Genomic DNA, 13,835 nt, shown 5'->3' on the forward strand with positions numbered 1-13,835 from the left:
ACGGCCTGCCGCATTCCCCAGTCAAGCCACTTTTGAACCAGAAACAGCGCAGAAGCGCCTGTTGCTCCATTGGTCCGGTTTGAAGAGACAGAGGCCACCAATCAGACACCGAGCAGAACCGTTGAACAAGTACTTTTTCGTATGAAAGCAAATTTTGCATGTCATTCGGAAATCAAGTGTCATAAGTCCGGGAGGAAGACTGGTGGATAAGGAAATGCCCAAAATGCCGGAAGTCCAGGTGTCAAGTTACCCACCGTCATGATGGTCGGGGTTCCATGTCAGCTGCGGGTGTTACTCCCCTGTGTGTTTTATTAATCAGGCATGGTCAATGCAGCTAGCTCTCCATCAGGAGATTTTGAGAGCACGTCTTGCTTCCATCTGCTGAAAAGCTTTATGGAGATGAAGATTTCTCTTTTTCAGCACGACCTGTGGCACCTGATCTACAGTGCCAAACCACCATGGTAACTGGTTTACTGACGCATGGTAATTACTGTGGCTCAATTGGCCTGACCAAACTCTTCACTGAGCCCCGGAACCCATAGAGAATACTTTGGTATTGTGAAGAGAAAGTTGGATACAAAAGACCCAAACTCTGGATGAGCTTAAGGGCCCCGCTATCCGAAGCATCCTGGGCCTCCCATAAACACCTCAACAGTTGGCACAGGCTGAATTTGCCTCCATTGCACACGCGCATTGAAGCAGTCAGTTTCTGCAAAGGATTCCCGACCAAATATTGAGTGCATAACTGAACAATAATTTATTTGAAGGTTTACTTTTTTTGTATTAAACACTTTTCCTTTATTGGGCGGAATTGAAATATGGCTAAATTTTTTGAGATAGGAATTTTTTGGGTTTTCATGAGCTGGGTATGCCAAAATCATCATTATATAAAACCAATAAAAGACCTGAAATATTTTCCGTTTGGTGTCGCAATGAATCTAAATATATATGACATAGTTTAATGGTGTTTATTCATTACATTATGGCAAATAATGAACTTTTAATCACAAGCCTAATTTTTTGAGAAGGACGCTTTATTATTTCGTATAATTGCGCGTTCCCATATTAGGGCCTAATTAAAAACAATAAACCGAATAAATTAAACCTGCACTGCAGCGATTTTAGCTAATCATTGAAATGCTAAAATAATGGACTGATTAAAAAACATAAAAAAAACATAAAAAACAATAAAAAAACATAAAGAGATGGTTCAATATATTGGTTATGAAAAGGCTACGTTCTGTGAGAATTTATATTTCATAGTCTAAAAAAATATTTGTTTAGACGAAGACAAATTAAATTAAACGCAACAGGTTTGCGAATTTGTTTATATTGACCATTTACAATATTGTTTTTTTAAGGCAAAACTACCTCTAAAAATAAAGTTATAATAACCAATAAACTATATTGCGCTATACAGTATATCAAACATTTTTGAAGTGGATCAAAAACCTTTCTTCAAAGTGGGGCCCTAAAACCAAAAATGTCGAGGCCAAATTCGTTTTTTTTTCCTATTCTAAACCTGTTCTGCAAGTTTTGATTTACCCTCATTAAGGACACCATCCATATGAAAGACCAAGGAGATTCCACAAATTTATATCAACCCACCAACAATCTAATACAGAAAAAAAAAAAAACTACCACCCAAACGGGGTGTTGTCATGTTACTGAGTTTGAAACCCTGCCTGCACTCACAGACAGCCCTACTCTTTTTTATTCATTATTTTTCCCCCAAAGCCAGCCATTTTTAATTGTTTTCACAAGGGGGACCATAATAATAACAAATTATCAATTGATAATTAATCATTATTTTTATGAAAATCATTGTTATTTGTGAACGTAGCGTTTGCGGAAGCGCTTTAAGACCAAAGTCGAATCCTCCATCAGCGCTTTCCCGCTTTCACAGCGAGCGGGACTCGCACAAAAAAAACTGCACTCCAGCTTCAAAGTCCGCAAGTTGTTGATTTTACTACATCACAATTTGAGCAAATACAACTTACTGATCATAAGCCCAACATTTAGCAAAGACAGAAAAACATTAAGTCTACCTGAAGGAAGATGTATTTCATTGTAATTTTGATGGTGTTAAATAGAGAGAGAGAGAGAGAGAGAGAGAGAAAAAAAAACAATAAAACCCCGTGTTTGGCTATTCCTAAACTTGGAGCTCATTATATTGAAGTACAATACCAAACACCAGAAGCAACCTATACTCCTCTCAGGTGTTTCTTTCAAATTGAATTGAAAAGTATGTTTTTTTTGTTTATTCACAGGCTATATGGTTGAAATAATATTTTAGTTCCAAAACGTTTTAAGTTCAAAAAAACTAAAGTTCCATTTGGTTAAAAAAAATGCTTTATTAAGCTAACGTTTCATAGACCTGCTTAGTTGTTATTCATGCTTTAAAATCCCAAAACCATTTGAAATTTCACAGTATTTTTTCCTAAACCTCCTAAAATCACTAACCTTTAAAGTCCACAAATTCTATTCAAATGGTCAATTGACTCAGGCCGATGGCATTTTTAATGACATAATGAACATTATTATTATTATTATTATTAGAATATTAATAGTAGCCTACATTTAAATAGGTGAAGCAAAACAAAATATGAATAATATTTGGATCGTCACTTATTTTTTCCCTTATTTTCTTTAAATAATAAACACTTATTTTCTATTTTTTCTATGTTTTTTCCACTGATGACGTGGGTTGGCCAAGTAGCCACCAGAAAGTTGTATTCAAACTCTAACCTACCTGGCACAGCCAGTGACCTCCAGGAAAGTCTGGATGTACATCCACGAATAGAGTGGCGCACGGCTGGAGAGACATGCAGACAGCTCGGAAAAGACCGGCAACTGGGGCAGGGAGGGCTTAGCCCCCCGACCTGCAGCTCCTGAGAGGGGAGCACCCACAACAAGCTACGAAGAACCCCACAGAACAGAAATATACCCCCAGGGATACCCGAGAGGGGGAGTGGGGGGGGGGGGAGAATGAGCATCCCAATTGGGGACGGAATTATCGGTAACGTACCGGAAGCAAAAGCAAAATGGACAACGGATTTAACGAGCGGCGCCCGTCTGGTATTTGCGGCAAGGTCTGCAAAAACCTGAAAGGGCCTGAAGATCCACCAGGCCAAAGATAGGCCTGCCTCAGGCAAAGGGATCAAAGGTGAAGCTGAAGAACGCTAGACGCTCAGGTACGGCAGCTGGGGCAGTAGTTTACTGTCATGCCGGCTGCTGAAACCTTTGGTGAGACGGAGGAGGGAGCCAGGTCCGGAATCTCCCCACAGTACCCGGAACCTCCAAGCCACACAAATCCCCCCACCTAAGCAGGAAAAATCGGAACATCGTAGGGGGTGGGAAAAGGGTGAAGTGGCCTGGAGCAAACAATAAGGAGTGGATTAAGCTGGACGAGGATGTAGACAAGTGCCTGAAGTGGCCTGGCGAAGGGCAGTGTCGACCAGAAGCTCCTCCAGACCATGTGTACCATCATAATGAACATGGGAGCAGAGCGCGTTTTGGTGTCGAGGAAAGAAGAGGAGATAGGAATCCAGCGAAGCTCAACCGGCGAGAAGCCAAGATCAGTCAGCTGAGACAAGAACTAAAAATCCCTGAGACGTCAGTTTCAAGATGGCCAAGGGAAGAAAGAAAGGACTGCCTTGTCAGAACTCACAAACATCATAAGGAAAGAGACTCATCTCACTGAGGAGAGCAGAACGGCACCGAAGGAAGGGCAAGGAAAGGGCTCGGAAACGTAGTGCTTTCATTGGCAATCCCCTTCAGCTGTTTATCCAAGAAAATACTTGGCCTGTCGGCGGCCGCCAATAGCCTTGCGGTTATGCGCCCGACATTTATACAGCGAAACTGCGCTGACGGCGACCCGGGTTCGACTTGTTTGGACGATCCCGCTTGCCCCCTCTCTCTTCAACCAAAAAACACTTTCCTGTCTACGACTCTACACTGTCCTTTCCAATAAAGGGCATAAAAAGCCCATAAATACAATCTTTTTAAAAAAAAAAAAAAAAAAAAGAAAACTACTGGGCCAGAAGCGAAGTGGCCACCTCGCTTTGCCCGTAGTAGAGGAGATCGACAACCATCTCCACGCCACTTTTAGTGACACACTCTCTGAGGGGACCATGACCTTGAACCTTGCAGGGATTTGGTGGCGCCACCTGAACCAGGGATCCAATTCGACAGCGGCTGAACCCACGCTGAAAGAGGTGGAAGAAGCCGTTAGAGCGGCAAGATCCAGCTCCGCTCCCGGTCCCAGCGGGGTCCCTTATAAGGTCTACAAGCAGTGCCCCCCGCAGCTCCTCAGACGTCTCTGGAAGATCCTGAAGGTGATCTGGCGGAGAGGGAAAGTTGCTGCGCAATGGAGGTACGCTGAGGGAGTCTGGATCCCGAAGGAGGAGGGCTCTTGCAACATTGATCAGTTTCGCATCATCTCGCTGCTCAGTGTTGAAAGCAAGAGAGTTTTTTTTCAAAAATCGTGTCCCAACAGTCTGACAGACTTCCTCCTGAAGAACAACTACATTGACACCTCAGTCCAGAAGGGAGGAGTCCCCAGGAGTACCTGGATGTCTGGAGCCACACAGGGGTGGTGACACAGCTGATCCGGGAGGCTAAGGAGAGCAAAGGAGATCTGGCAACTCTCTGGCTTGACCTGGCCAATGCCTACGGGGTCTATTCCACACAAGCTCGTTGAAACTGCACTGGTAAGACACCATGTTCCTGTCAAGATCCGCAACCTCATCATGGACTATTACAACAACTTCAGCGCACGAGTCTCTTCAGGCCAAGTAACATCCTCATGGCATCAACTTGAAAAAGGGGGATAATCACTGGCTGCACAATCTCTGTATCTCTCTTCTCACTGGCCATGAACATGATTGTCAAGTCGGCCGAGGTGGAATGCAGAGGGCCCAAGTCAAAATCTGGGACCCGTCAGCCCCCCATAAGAGCCTTCATGGACGACTTAACAGTGATGACAACATCTGTTCCAGAGTGCAGGTGGCTTCTCCAGGGGCTTGAACGGCTCATCTCCTGGGCAAGGATGAGCTTCAAGCCTGCCAAGTCCAGGTCTCTGGTCCTTAAGAAGGGTAAAGTGTCCGACCGTTTTCCGCTTTGCCCTGGGAGAGACCATGATTCCATCAGTGACTGAAAAAACCAGTCAAGAGCTTGGGGAAGTTTTTTGATAGCTCCCTGAAGGACTCAGCTGCCATAAAACAAACCAAGTGTGACCTGACTACCTGGCTCACAGCGATTGACAGATGTGGCCTCCCCGGAAAATTCAAAACCTGGATCTACCAGCATGGAGTCTTGCCAAGAATACTCTGGCCCCTGTTAGTCTATGAGGTACCAACATCAACAGTCGAGGTTCTAGAGAAGTCTATCAGCCAGTTCCTCAGAAAATGGCTGGGGCTCCCTCGGTCCTTGAGCAGCATTGCCCTTTACGGCCATTCCACCAAGTTGCATCTTCCTTTGAGTGGACTATCAGAGGAGTTTAAAGTCACCCGCTCCAGAGAGGTATTGATGTACAGGGATTCCAAAGACACAAAAGTCGCAGCAGCAGGAATCCTCGTGAAGACCGGGAGAAAGTGGCAGGCCCAAGAAGCCGTCACGACAGCTGAGGCACGACTAAGGCACAAAACGCTGGTGGGCTCCGTGGCAATGGGACGAGCAGGGCTTGGTTGTTTTCCCAAGCCACGTTATGATCTGGCTCGTGGAAAAGAGAGGCGCAAACTGATTCAGGATGAGATACGAGCAGAGGTGGAGGAAGAACGCTACACCAAAATGGCCAGCATGTCCAAACAAGGAGCGTGGACCAGGTGGGAACAGGCAGATCCACGCAGAATAACCTGGGCAGAGCTCTGGAAAGCAGAGCCATTTCGGATCAAGTTTCTTGTCCAATCCGTCTATGACGTCCTCCCAAGCCCAGCTAACCTGCACACCTGGGGCCTGGCAGACACTCCTGAGTGCAAGCTGTGCAAGAAAAGGGGCACACTGGAGCACATTTTGAGCAGCTGCTCAAGAGCGCTAGGGGGGGAAGGGCGGTACCGCTGGCGCCACGACCAGGTGCTAAAGGCTTTAGCGGACTCCATCTGCACAGCGATCCAGCTCAGCAAGACCCAGGCAGCCCCCAAACAAACAATCACATTCATTAGAGCTGGGCAGAAGGAACAATTCCACCGGCCTAGCTCTACGGGGGGGCTCCTCTCCACTGCTCGTGATTGGCAGCTTCAGGTTGACCTTGGAAGACAGCTTAAGTTCCCAGGCAACATCACAGCCACTTCTCTCCGCCCAGACATGGTGCTAACGTCTGAGTCTACCAAGCAAGTGGTTATCCTGGAACTAACTGTCCCCTGGGAAGACCGTATTGAAGAGGCCCACGAGCGTAAGAGGGCTAAGTACGCAGGGCTCAGCTCGGAGTGCCGGAACAACGGCTGGAAAACTCGCTGCGAGCCAGTCGAGGTCGGGTGCCGAGGCTTCGCTGGCCACTCACTGCTGCGAACCCTCAAACTCCTTGGAGTGAAAGGACTGCAATTGAAAAAAGCCACCGCAAACATCTTAGAGGCCGCAGAGAGGGCTTCTCGGTGGCTGTGGATCCGTAGGGGGGATCCGTGGAGCAACATGCCACTTGGACACAAGCCGGGGACTGATCACCCCCGGTTGGGTCGCCCGGGTGAGGGTGTATGAAGATTAAAGACCCGAAACACCCTATGACCCCGGGTTTTTCACTGATGACGTGTCCAAGTAGCACCAGAAGGTGTATTCAAACTCTCTTCAAGAATAAACATGATAACATATTATTAATTCATATAAATAATTTAAGCAATTAAAACCTGATAACATACTATTAATTCACAGAAATAATTTAAGCAATTAAAACCCTTTTTTTAAACGAACTTCAATACTATTAAACTGACTTTAAAATCTCAAGGAGTTTATAAGTTAAAAAGGGTAAAATGTCACAGTGCATGTTAAATAGTCTAAATGAACTTGTGTTAACAATATAATTAGAACTAACAATATAATTTTTTTTTAAATGAACAATTCCTGTATAAAATGGGACATAAAACTTTATATCAAACATTTTGAAATCGTCCACAGCTGAGCAATACGCGAGGCAGGTTGAGCGTGCGAAGTTAATGTGCTGCACAGTCATTTTCAGATGCAACGAAAAAAAAAAAAAAGAAGAAGAAAAAATAAAATAAAAACCCTGGATAGCCTAGATTAGGCCCAGACTCTGTTCCTAAGTATATAATAATTATAATTACTGTTAACCCAAAGTAACAAATTTTAACCGATTAATCGCCTATTTTCATTTGCTGCATGTTTTTTTATTTATTATTAGATATATTTTTTTAAAAACAGGCTAAAAAATTAATTAAGTTTGTGAGAGGAAAAAAATTTACAAGTCATGTATAAGTTGCATTTTATTACATTCAGAAATAATAACGGCTGGCCTAATAATGTTATAATGTGCCAACAGGATATTTTTAGCTCCCTTCACTTTACAACAAATCCTTTAAATTTAGCAAATTTATCAGAACAGAACAAGAATTAAAAATATATAATTCTAATGGATAAATAAAATTGCAGTATATAATAATATAGGCTTAGCTATAAACAAACAAACAAAACAAAAAAAGAATAATCATTTAAAGCGAACCATAAGGTAAGGTTGGGCTCTCTCATTCGGGAGAAATCCAAACGTTTCCATATTCGTGATGTTGCCTATTTCAAGCTTAACTATTATTCATTAGGTAAAATAGGCTTTGTAGTTCACACGTGTTTCAGTATTGACGAAAAAAAAAAAAAAACATAATTAGCAAAAATATGCCAAAGTGGACCGCTGCTCGCGCCGAATGGCACGGTGAACGGCTACTGTTTCCAATGAATGTGCGCGAGGCACCAGCGCGATCAAACAGCTGAAACAGAAAATGCTCAATTTTTGGTCACACAGTAAAGGCATAATTCAAAAATGCAAAGTGTTAGCAGTTTGAAAAATCAAGTATAATAACAGAATTAATAATAATCATTGCTAAATGCTGGACCGTTCCCATTTCGATCTGCAAATGGAACCTGAAGGATTTTTTTTAAACCAAGAATAGAATGAACCGAAATGAAAACATTTAGCTTTTTATCCGTATATATAGGCCTTATATTTAATGACTGTTTAATAACAATAGCCTGCATAAGATCCTTTGTGTAAAGGTCTTTCTTTTAATTTTGGATGAGTAGACTGTAGCCTAAGACTATCCTACATTTTGAAATTAACTCACTGTACATTTTTTTATGTTTTTTAAATATGTTACAATGTTATATCATAATGTTATTGTTGTTTTACTTCCTCCTTTTATCTCATTTTACAATTACATTCAGTTCCCAATCCGTCCCTTTGCGCCACCTGGCGGTAGTTTTGCGAATGAATTTAACACGCGACTGATTTGCAGTTAACGCCGCGGCCCTGCGGCGGCGGTACGCACGGCAGTATTACCCATTTTGGTTGTCTACCTACTGTGTGTGTGTATATATATATGTATATATATATATATATATATATATATATATATATATATATATATATATATATATATATATATATATATCAGGCTGGGACTGGCTAATCGGTAGCTTCTCTCAGCCCCTATCAGTATTTTCACCAGACCATAATAATAACAAATTCTCAATTGATAATTAATCATTCGTTTTGCAAAAATCATTGTTATTTGTGAACGTAGGCATTTGAGGAAGGCTTTAAGACCAAGCAGAATCCTCTGCCAGCTGCTCCCGCTTCACAGTGAGCGCGACTCGCACTAACTGCACCCAGGTTCACCTTGCGCAAGTTTTGTTTTTTCAAAATCTGTTTGAGGCGAATGCAACTTATTTATCATAAGCCCAACATTTAGCAAGGCAGGAAAACATTCAGTCTACCTGAAGGAAGACGTGTTTCATTGTAAGTTAATGCTGTTTAATAGAGAGAGAAAAAATACATTGAAAAAACCTAGTGTTGGCTATTCTTAAACTTGGACCTCATTAGAAGTATAGAAGTATCAATCCAAACACCAGAAGCAACCTACACTCTTAAGTGTTCTTTCATTGAAAAGTATGCATTTTTATTCATTCACTGGCTATATGGTTGAAATAATGCTTTAGGTCAAAACTTTAAGTGCCATTGTTTAAAAAAATGCTTTATTTACTGATGTTTCATAGACCTTCAGTTTTTTTTATTTTTATTTATTTATTTTTTTTTATACTAGATTTAACTTGAATCTCAATACTATTAAACTGACTTTAAAATATCAAGGAGTTTATAAATTGAAACGGGTGAAAATGTTACAGTGCATGTTAAATAGCCTAAATGAACTTTTATCTTGTATAGTAACTGAAGACCTTGATTGCATGTTACCATTAAACTAACAATATAATTTAATTGTTTTTAAAATGAACAATTCCTGTATAAAATGGGACAGCAACCTTTATATCAAACATTTTTAAATTGTCATTGTATGAGCAGATGGGGAGGGAGGTTGTGTGGTTATAGCACACAAAGTTAATGTGCATGCACAATTTTTAGGGGGAGGAGGCTTTTTCTTAAAGTAATTTTCAGATGCAATTGAAAAAAAAAATAAACAAAATAAACACGAAACTTGTAAATAGTTAACAACATAGCCTAGATTAACCCACAGTAACAAATTTTAACCGATTAATCGCCTATTTCCGTTTGCTGCATTTTTTTTTAAAAACACGCTAAAAATAAATTACGTTTTTGAGAGGAAAAAAATATGTCATGTATAAGTCGCATTTTATTACATTCAGAAATAATAATATATAGTTATAATGTACCAACAGGATATTTTAGTTCCCCTCACTTTACAACAAATCCTTTAAATTTAACTATCAGAACAGAACAAGAATTAAAAATATATGTAATTATAATCTATAAATATAATTGCAGTATATAATAATATAGGCTTAGCTATAAACAAAAACAAATAATAATAATAATAATAATAATAATAATAATGTAAAGCGAAACACAAGGTAAGGTTCAGCTTACCTCTTTCATTCGGGACAAATCTAAATGTTTCTTATTCGTGATGTTGCCCATTTTGAAGCTAAACTATTATTCATTAGGTAAAATAGGCTTTGTAGTTCACACGTTTTAGTATTGACAGAAAAAAATCATAATGAGCAAAAAATATCCCAAAGTGAACCGCTACTCACGCCTTATGGTATGGTATATTCCAGTATATACAGGTGCATCTCAATAAATTAGAATGTCAATAAATTAGAATGAATAAAAGTTCATTTATTTCCGTAATTTAACTCAGATTGTGAAACTCGTGTATAAATCAATGCACACAGACTGAAGTTGTCTTTGGTTCTTTTAATTGTGATGATTTTGGCTCACATTTAACAAAAACCCACCAATTCATCTCAACAAATTAGAATACTTCATAAGCCCAATAAAAAAAAATGTTTTTAGTGAATTGTTGGCCTTCTGGAAAGTATGTTCATTTACTGTACATGTACTCAATACATTACATTTACGTTACATTTACATTTAGTCATTTAGCAGACGCTTTTATCCAAACCAACTTACAAATGAGGACAATGGAATCCTGATCCTTGAAGATGACTAAGGACTCAGCTGCTCGGATTGAGTTGGGCAGGTCATTCCACCAGGAGGGAACATTTAATTTAAAAGTCCGTAAAAGTGACTTTGTGCTTCTTTGGGATGGCACAATCAAGCGACGTTCACTTGCAGAACGCAAGCTTCTAGAGGGTACATAAGTCTGAAGTAATGAATTTAGGTAAAGGGGTGCAGAGCCAGTGGTGGTTTTGTAGGCAAATAATACTCATATTTAATATTTTTCAATACTTGGTAGGGGCTCCTTTTGCTTTAATTACTGCCTCAATTCGGCGTGGCATGGAGGTGATCAGTTTGTGGCACTGCTGAGGTGGTATGGAAGCCCAGGTTTCTTTGACAGTGGCCTTCAGCTCATCTGCTTTTTTGGTCTCTTGTTTCTCATTTTCCTCTTGACAATACCCCATAGATTCTCTATGGGGTTCAGGTCTGGTGAGTTTGCTGGCCAGTCAAACACACCAACACCATGGTCATCTAACCACCTTATGTGCTTTTGGCAGTGTGTGCAGGTACCAAATCCTGCTGGAAAATGAAATTAGCATCTTCAAAAAGCTGGTCAGCAGAAGGAAGCATGAAGTGCTCTAAAATTTCTTGGTAAACAGGTGCAGTGACTTTGGTTTTCAAAATACACAATGGACAAACGCCAGCAGATGACACTGCACCGCAAATCATCACAGACTGTGGAAACTTAACACTGGACTTCAATCAACTTGGGCTATGAGCTTCTCCACTCTTCCTCCAGACTCTAGGATCTTGGTTTCCAAATGAAATACAAAACTTGCTCTCATCTGAAATAGAGGACTTTGGACCACTGGGCAACAGTCCAGTTCTTCTTCTCCTTAGCCCAGGTAAGACGCCTCTGACGTTGTCTGTTGTTCAGAAGTGGCTTAACAAGAGGAATACGACAACTGTAGGCAAATTCCTTGACACGTCTGTGTGTGGTGGCTCTTGATGCCTTGACCCCAGCCTCAGTCCATTCCTTGTGAAGTTCACTCAAATTCTTGAATCTATTTTGCTTGACAATCCTCATAAGACTGCGGTTCTCTCGGTTGGTTGTGCATCTTTTTCTTCAATGTTGTCAGATGTTGGTCTTACTGCAGAGAGGTACTTTTCTCAATACCATGCAGTTTCAATACCATACAGTAAGTGTGTGAATAATTGCCATATTTCAGTATGTGGTTTGTCACAAATGCATGACACAGAACATGTGGACCTCTGTATGCTGTGGTGTTTGCTGTGGCACAGCTGAGATGTACACAAAAAAGACAGACCTGAGCAAAATATGTCTGAAGATTTTAATGGTAAAACAGATATCTTTTTTTTGGGTGAACTATCCCTTAAATACCTTCTGGCAGGAAAGTTTTTTGTCATCGAAATACTTTCTCCTATCCCAAGTTAATATGCTGAGACAACTATAAAAAAGCTATTCACTGTTACTGGAATCATTTTATACATGTAAGCATTTGCTACGCAGTAGTGTCTTTTTTCATGTCCATTTTTAAGAGGTAAAAGCCACCTGCTGTTGTTCATTACAGTGATTTTATTGTTTATTTTAATTAAAAAGATTTAAGGTGCTCCATCAAGGCATTACTTTATTAATCACATTCATGGACATATGAAGAGTGATAAGAGACATTCATTTATTTCACTGACCACAGGTAGAGAAGAATGACTGACCTGCAGACTGCATGTGTTGTTAATTCTCTATCACAAGGCCTTTTCCAAGCTTAATGCTATAATGGCCCTAATGGGGCTGTTTTATCTTACAGAATTGTGCGTTAATTTATTTTATTTATTTAATATATATTTTTTTTTTTGTCTGTAAACATGTTTTCTCTCTCTCTCTTTTTTTTTAGTGAGCTCCTTCAATCACTGGACATGTGTGACAATGATCCTGTGGCCATTGCCAGATGCTTTGTGATCAAGGTGAAGTTTACAAAGCATTAAATGCAGAGCACTAATTCTGAGTATGGGTCACAATTCTTGGCTGTATGTCATGTCACTTTCAAGCTGACCCAGTACCTTTCAATGCTTTAGATCTGATTATATTTGAGTAATATGTTTATGAAACTAAACTGGAAATATAACTTTAATGATAAGTGTTTGTGGTTATTTATTCATTAAATTCTTTAACATCATTACTTGAAAACAACTTTGTTATACTCAAGCTGCAGATAAACAGCTTATGACGATTTCCAAATTGAATTATGTAAATGAGGCTATTTGCTTTTGAATGCATTTTAAGAAAAGCTTTATTGACTTTTGTTTTCCTCTCTGTTTTAAGCGTGAATATTTTGACATCTACACACAATATTGCACCAACTACCCAAAGTAAGTTGCACTGAATGCCCAAAGTGACATATTATGTTGAAGAGCCTCTGGCTAGGTGGTCAGATTAATATAATTTTCCTGCACCAAAGAAAAGCACCTTTGGTTTCTGGGTAATATGGGAGGAGTTACAATATTACCCTGACATTTCTTGACAGGATTTGTGAGATTTACGCTTTTATCCATAATATTCATCAAATGTGGTTAAACTGCATCAAAAATATAAGTATTTTTCAATTCAGTAACTAATATTAATGTAGTGGTTGGTCAAATAATAAGGTTTTTAATTCCTGGACAAGCACACAAATTCAGGGTCAATACCAGACATTACTGAACTAATGTGTGGGGACAGTAAAATTAATTACATATTTATTTAGCCATAGCAGCAGTAAATAGTTACAAAACAATCTACAGAAAAAATGCTATGGAAAAAAAACTGTTAACAGTAAGTTCCTGTACTATACAGTGCGTTGCAAAAGTATTCATACCCCTTCATTTTTTTCACGTTTTATTATGTTGCTGCCCTAAGTTAAACTGCTTTAAATTGCTTTTTTTCCCCACATCAATCTGCACACCAGACACCATAATGGTAAACCAAAAAACTGTTTTTTAACATTTGCAAATGTATTAAAAATAAAAAAACGAAAATGATTCCATTGCATAAGTATCCATACCCTTATCTGGGACAGTTGAAATTTAGCTGAGTAGCATTCATATTGCTTATAGATGTTACTACACTTCAAGTGAAGTTAACCTGTGGCAAATTCAATTGAATGGGCATGATTTAGAAAGGTACACATCTTAATAAAAGGTCTAACAGCTGATAATGCAGACAAAATCGAGCACTGAGGTCAAA

The 13,835-nt window shown here is 39.8% G+C and overlaps 1 protein-coding gene and 1 pseudogene across 1 annotated transcript in view; both read left to right on the plus strand.

Annotated features, from left to right (window-relative positions):
* Window positions 1–13,835, plus strand: part of LOC109112866 (pleckstrin homology domain-containing family G member 3-like) — a 54,852-nt gene that overhangs the window by 17,197 nt on the left and 23,820 nt on the right. Inside the window, exons 3-4 of the mRNA XM_042777215.1 lie at window positions 12,508–12,577; window positions 12,936–12,982. Of these exons, the coding sequence (XP_042633149.1) occupies window positions 12,508–12,577; window positions 12,936–12,982 (117 nt within the window). The remainder of the gene's footprint in view (window positions 1–12,507; window positions 12,578–12,935; window positions 12,983–13,835) is intronic.
* Window positions 3,477–6,789, plus strand: LOC109096387 (annotated as a pseudogene).

The sequence above is a fragment of the Cyprinus carpio genome, chromosome A20 (genome assembly GCF_018340385.1).
Source record: "Cyprinus carpio isolate SPL01 chromosome A20, ASM1834038v1, whole genome shotgun sequence".
Taxonomy (NCBI): Eukaryota; Metazoa; Chordata; class Actinopteri; order Cypriniformes; family Cyprinidae; genus Cyprinus; species Cyprinus carpio.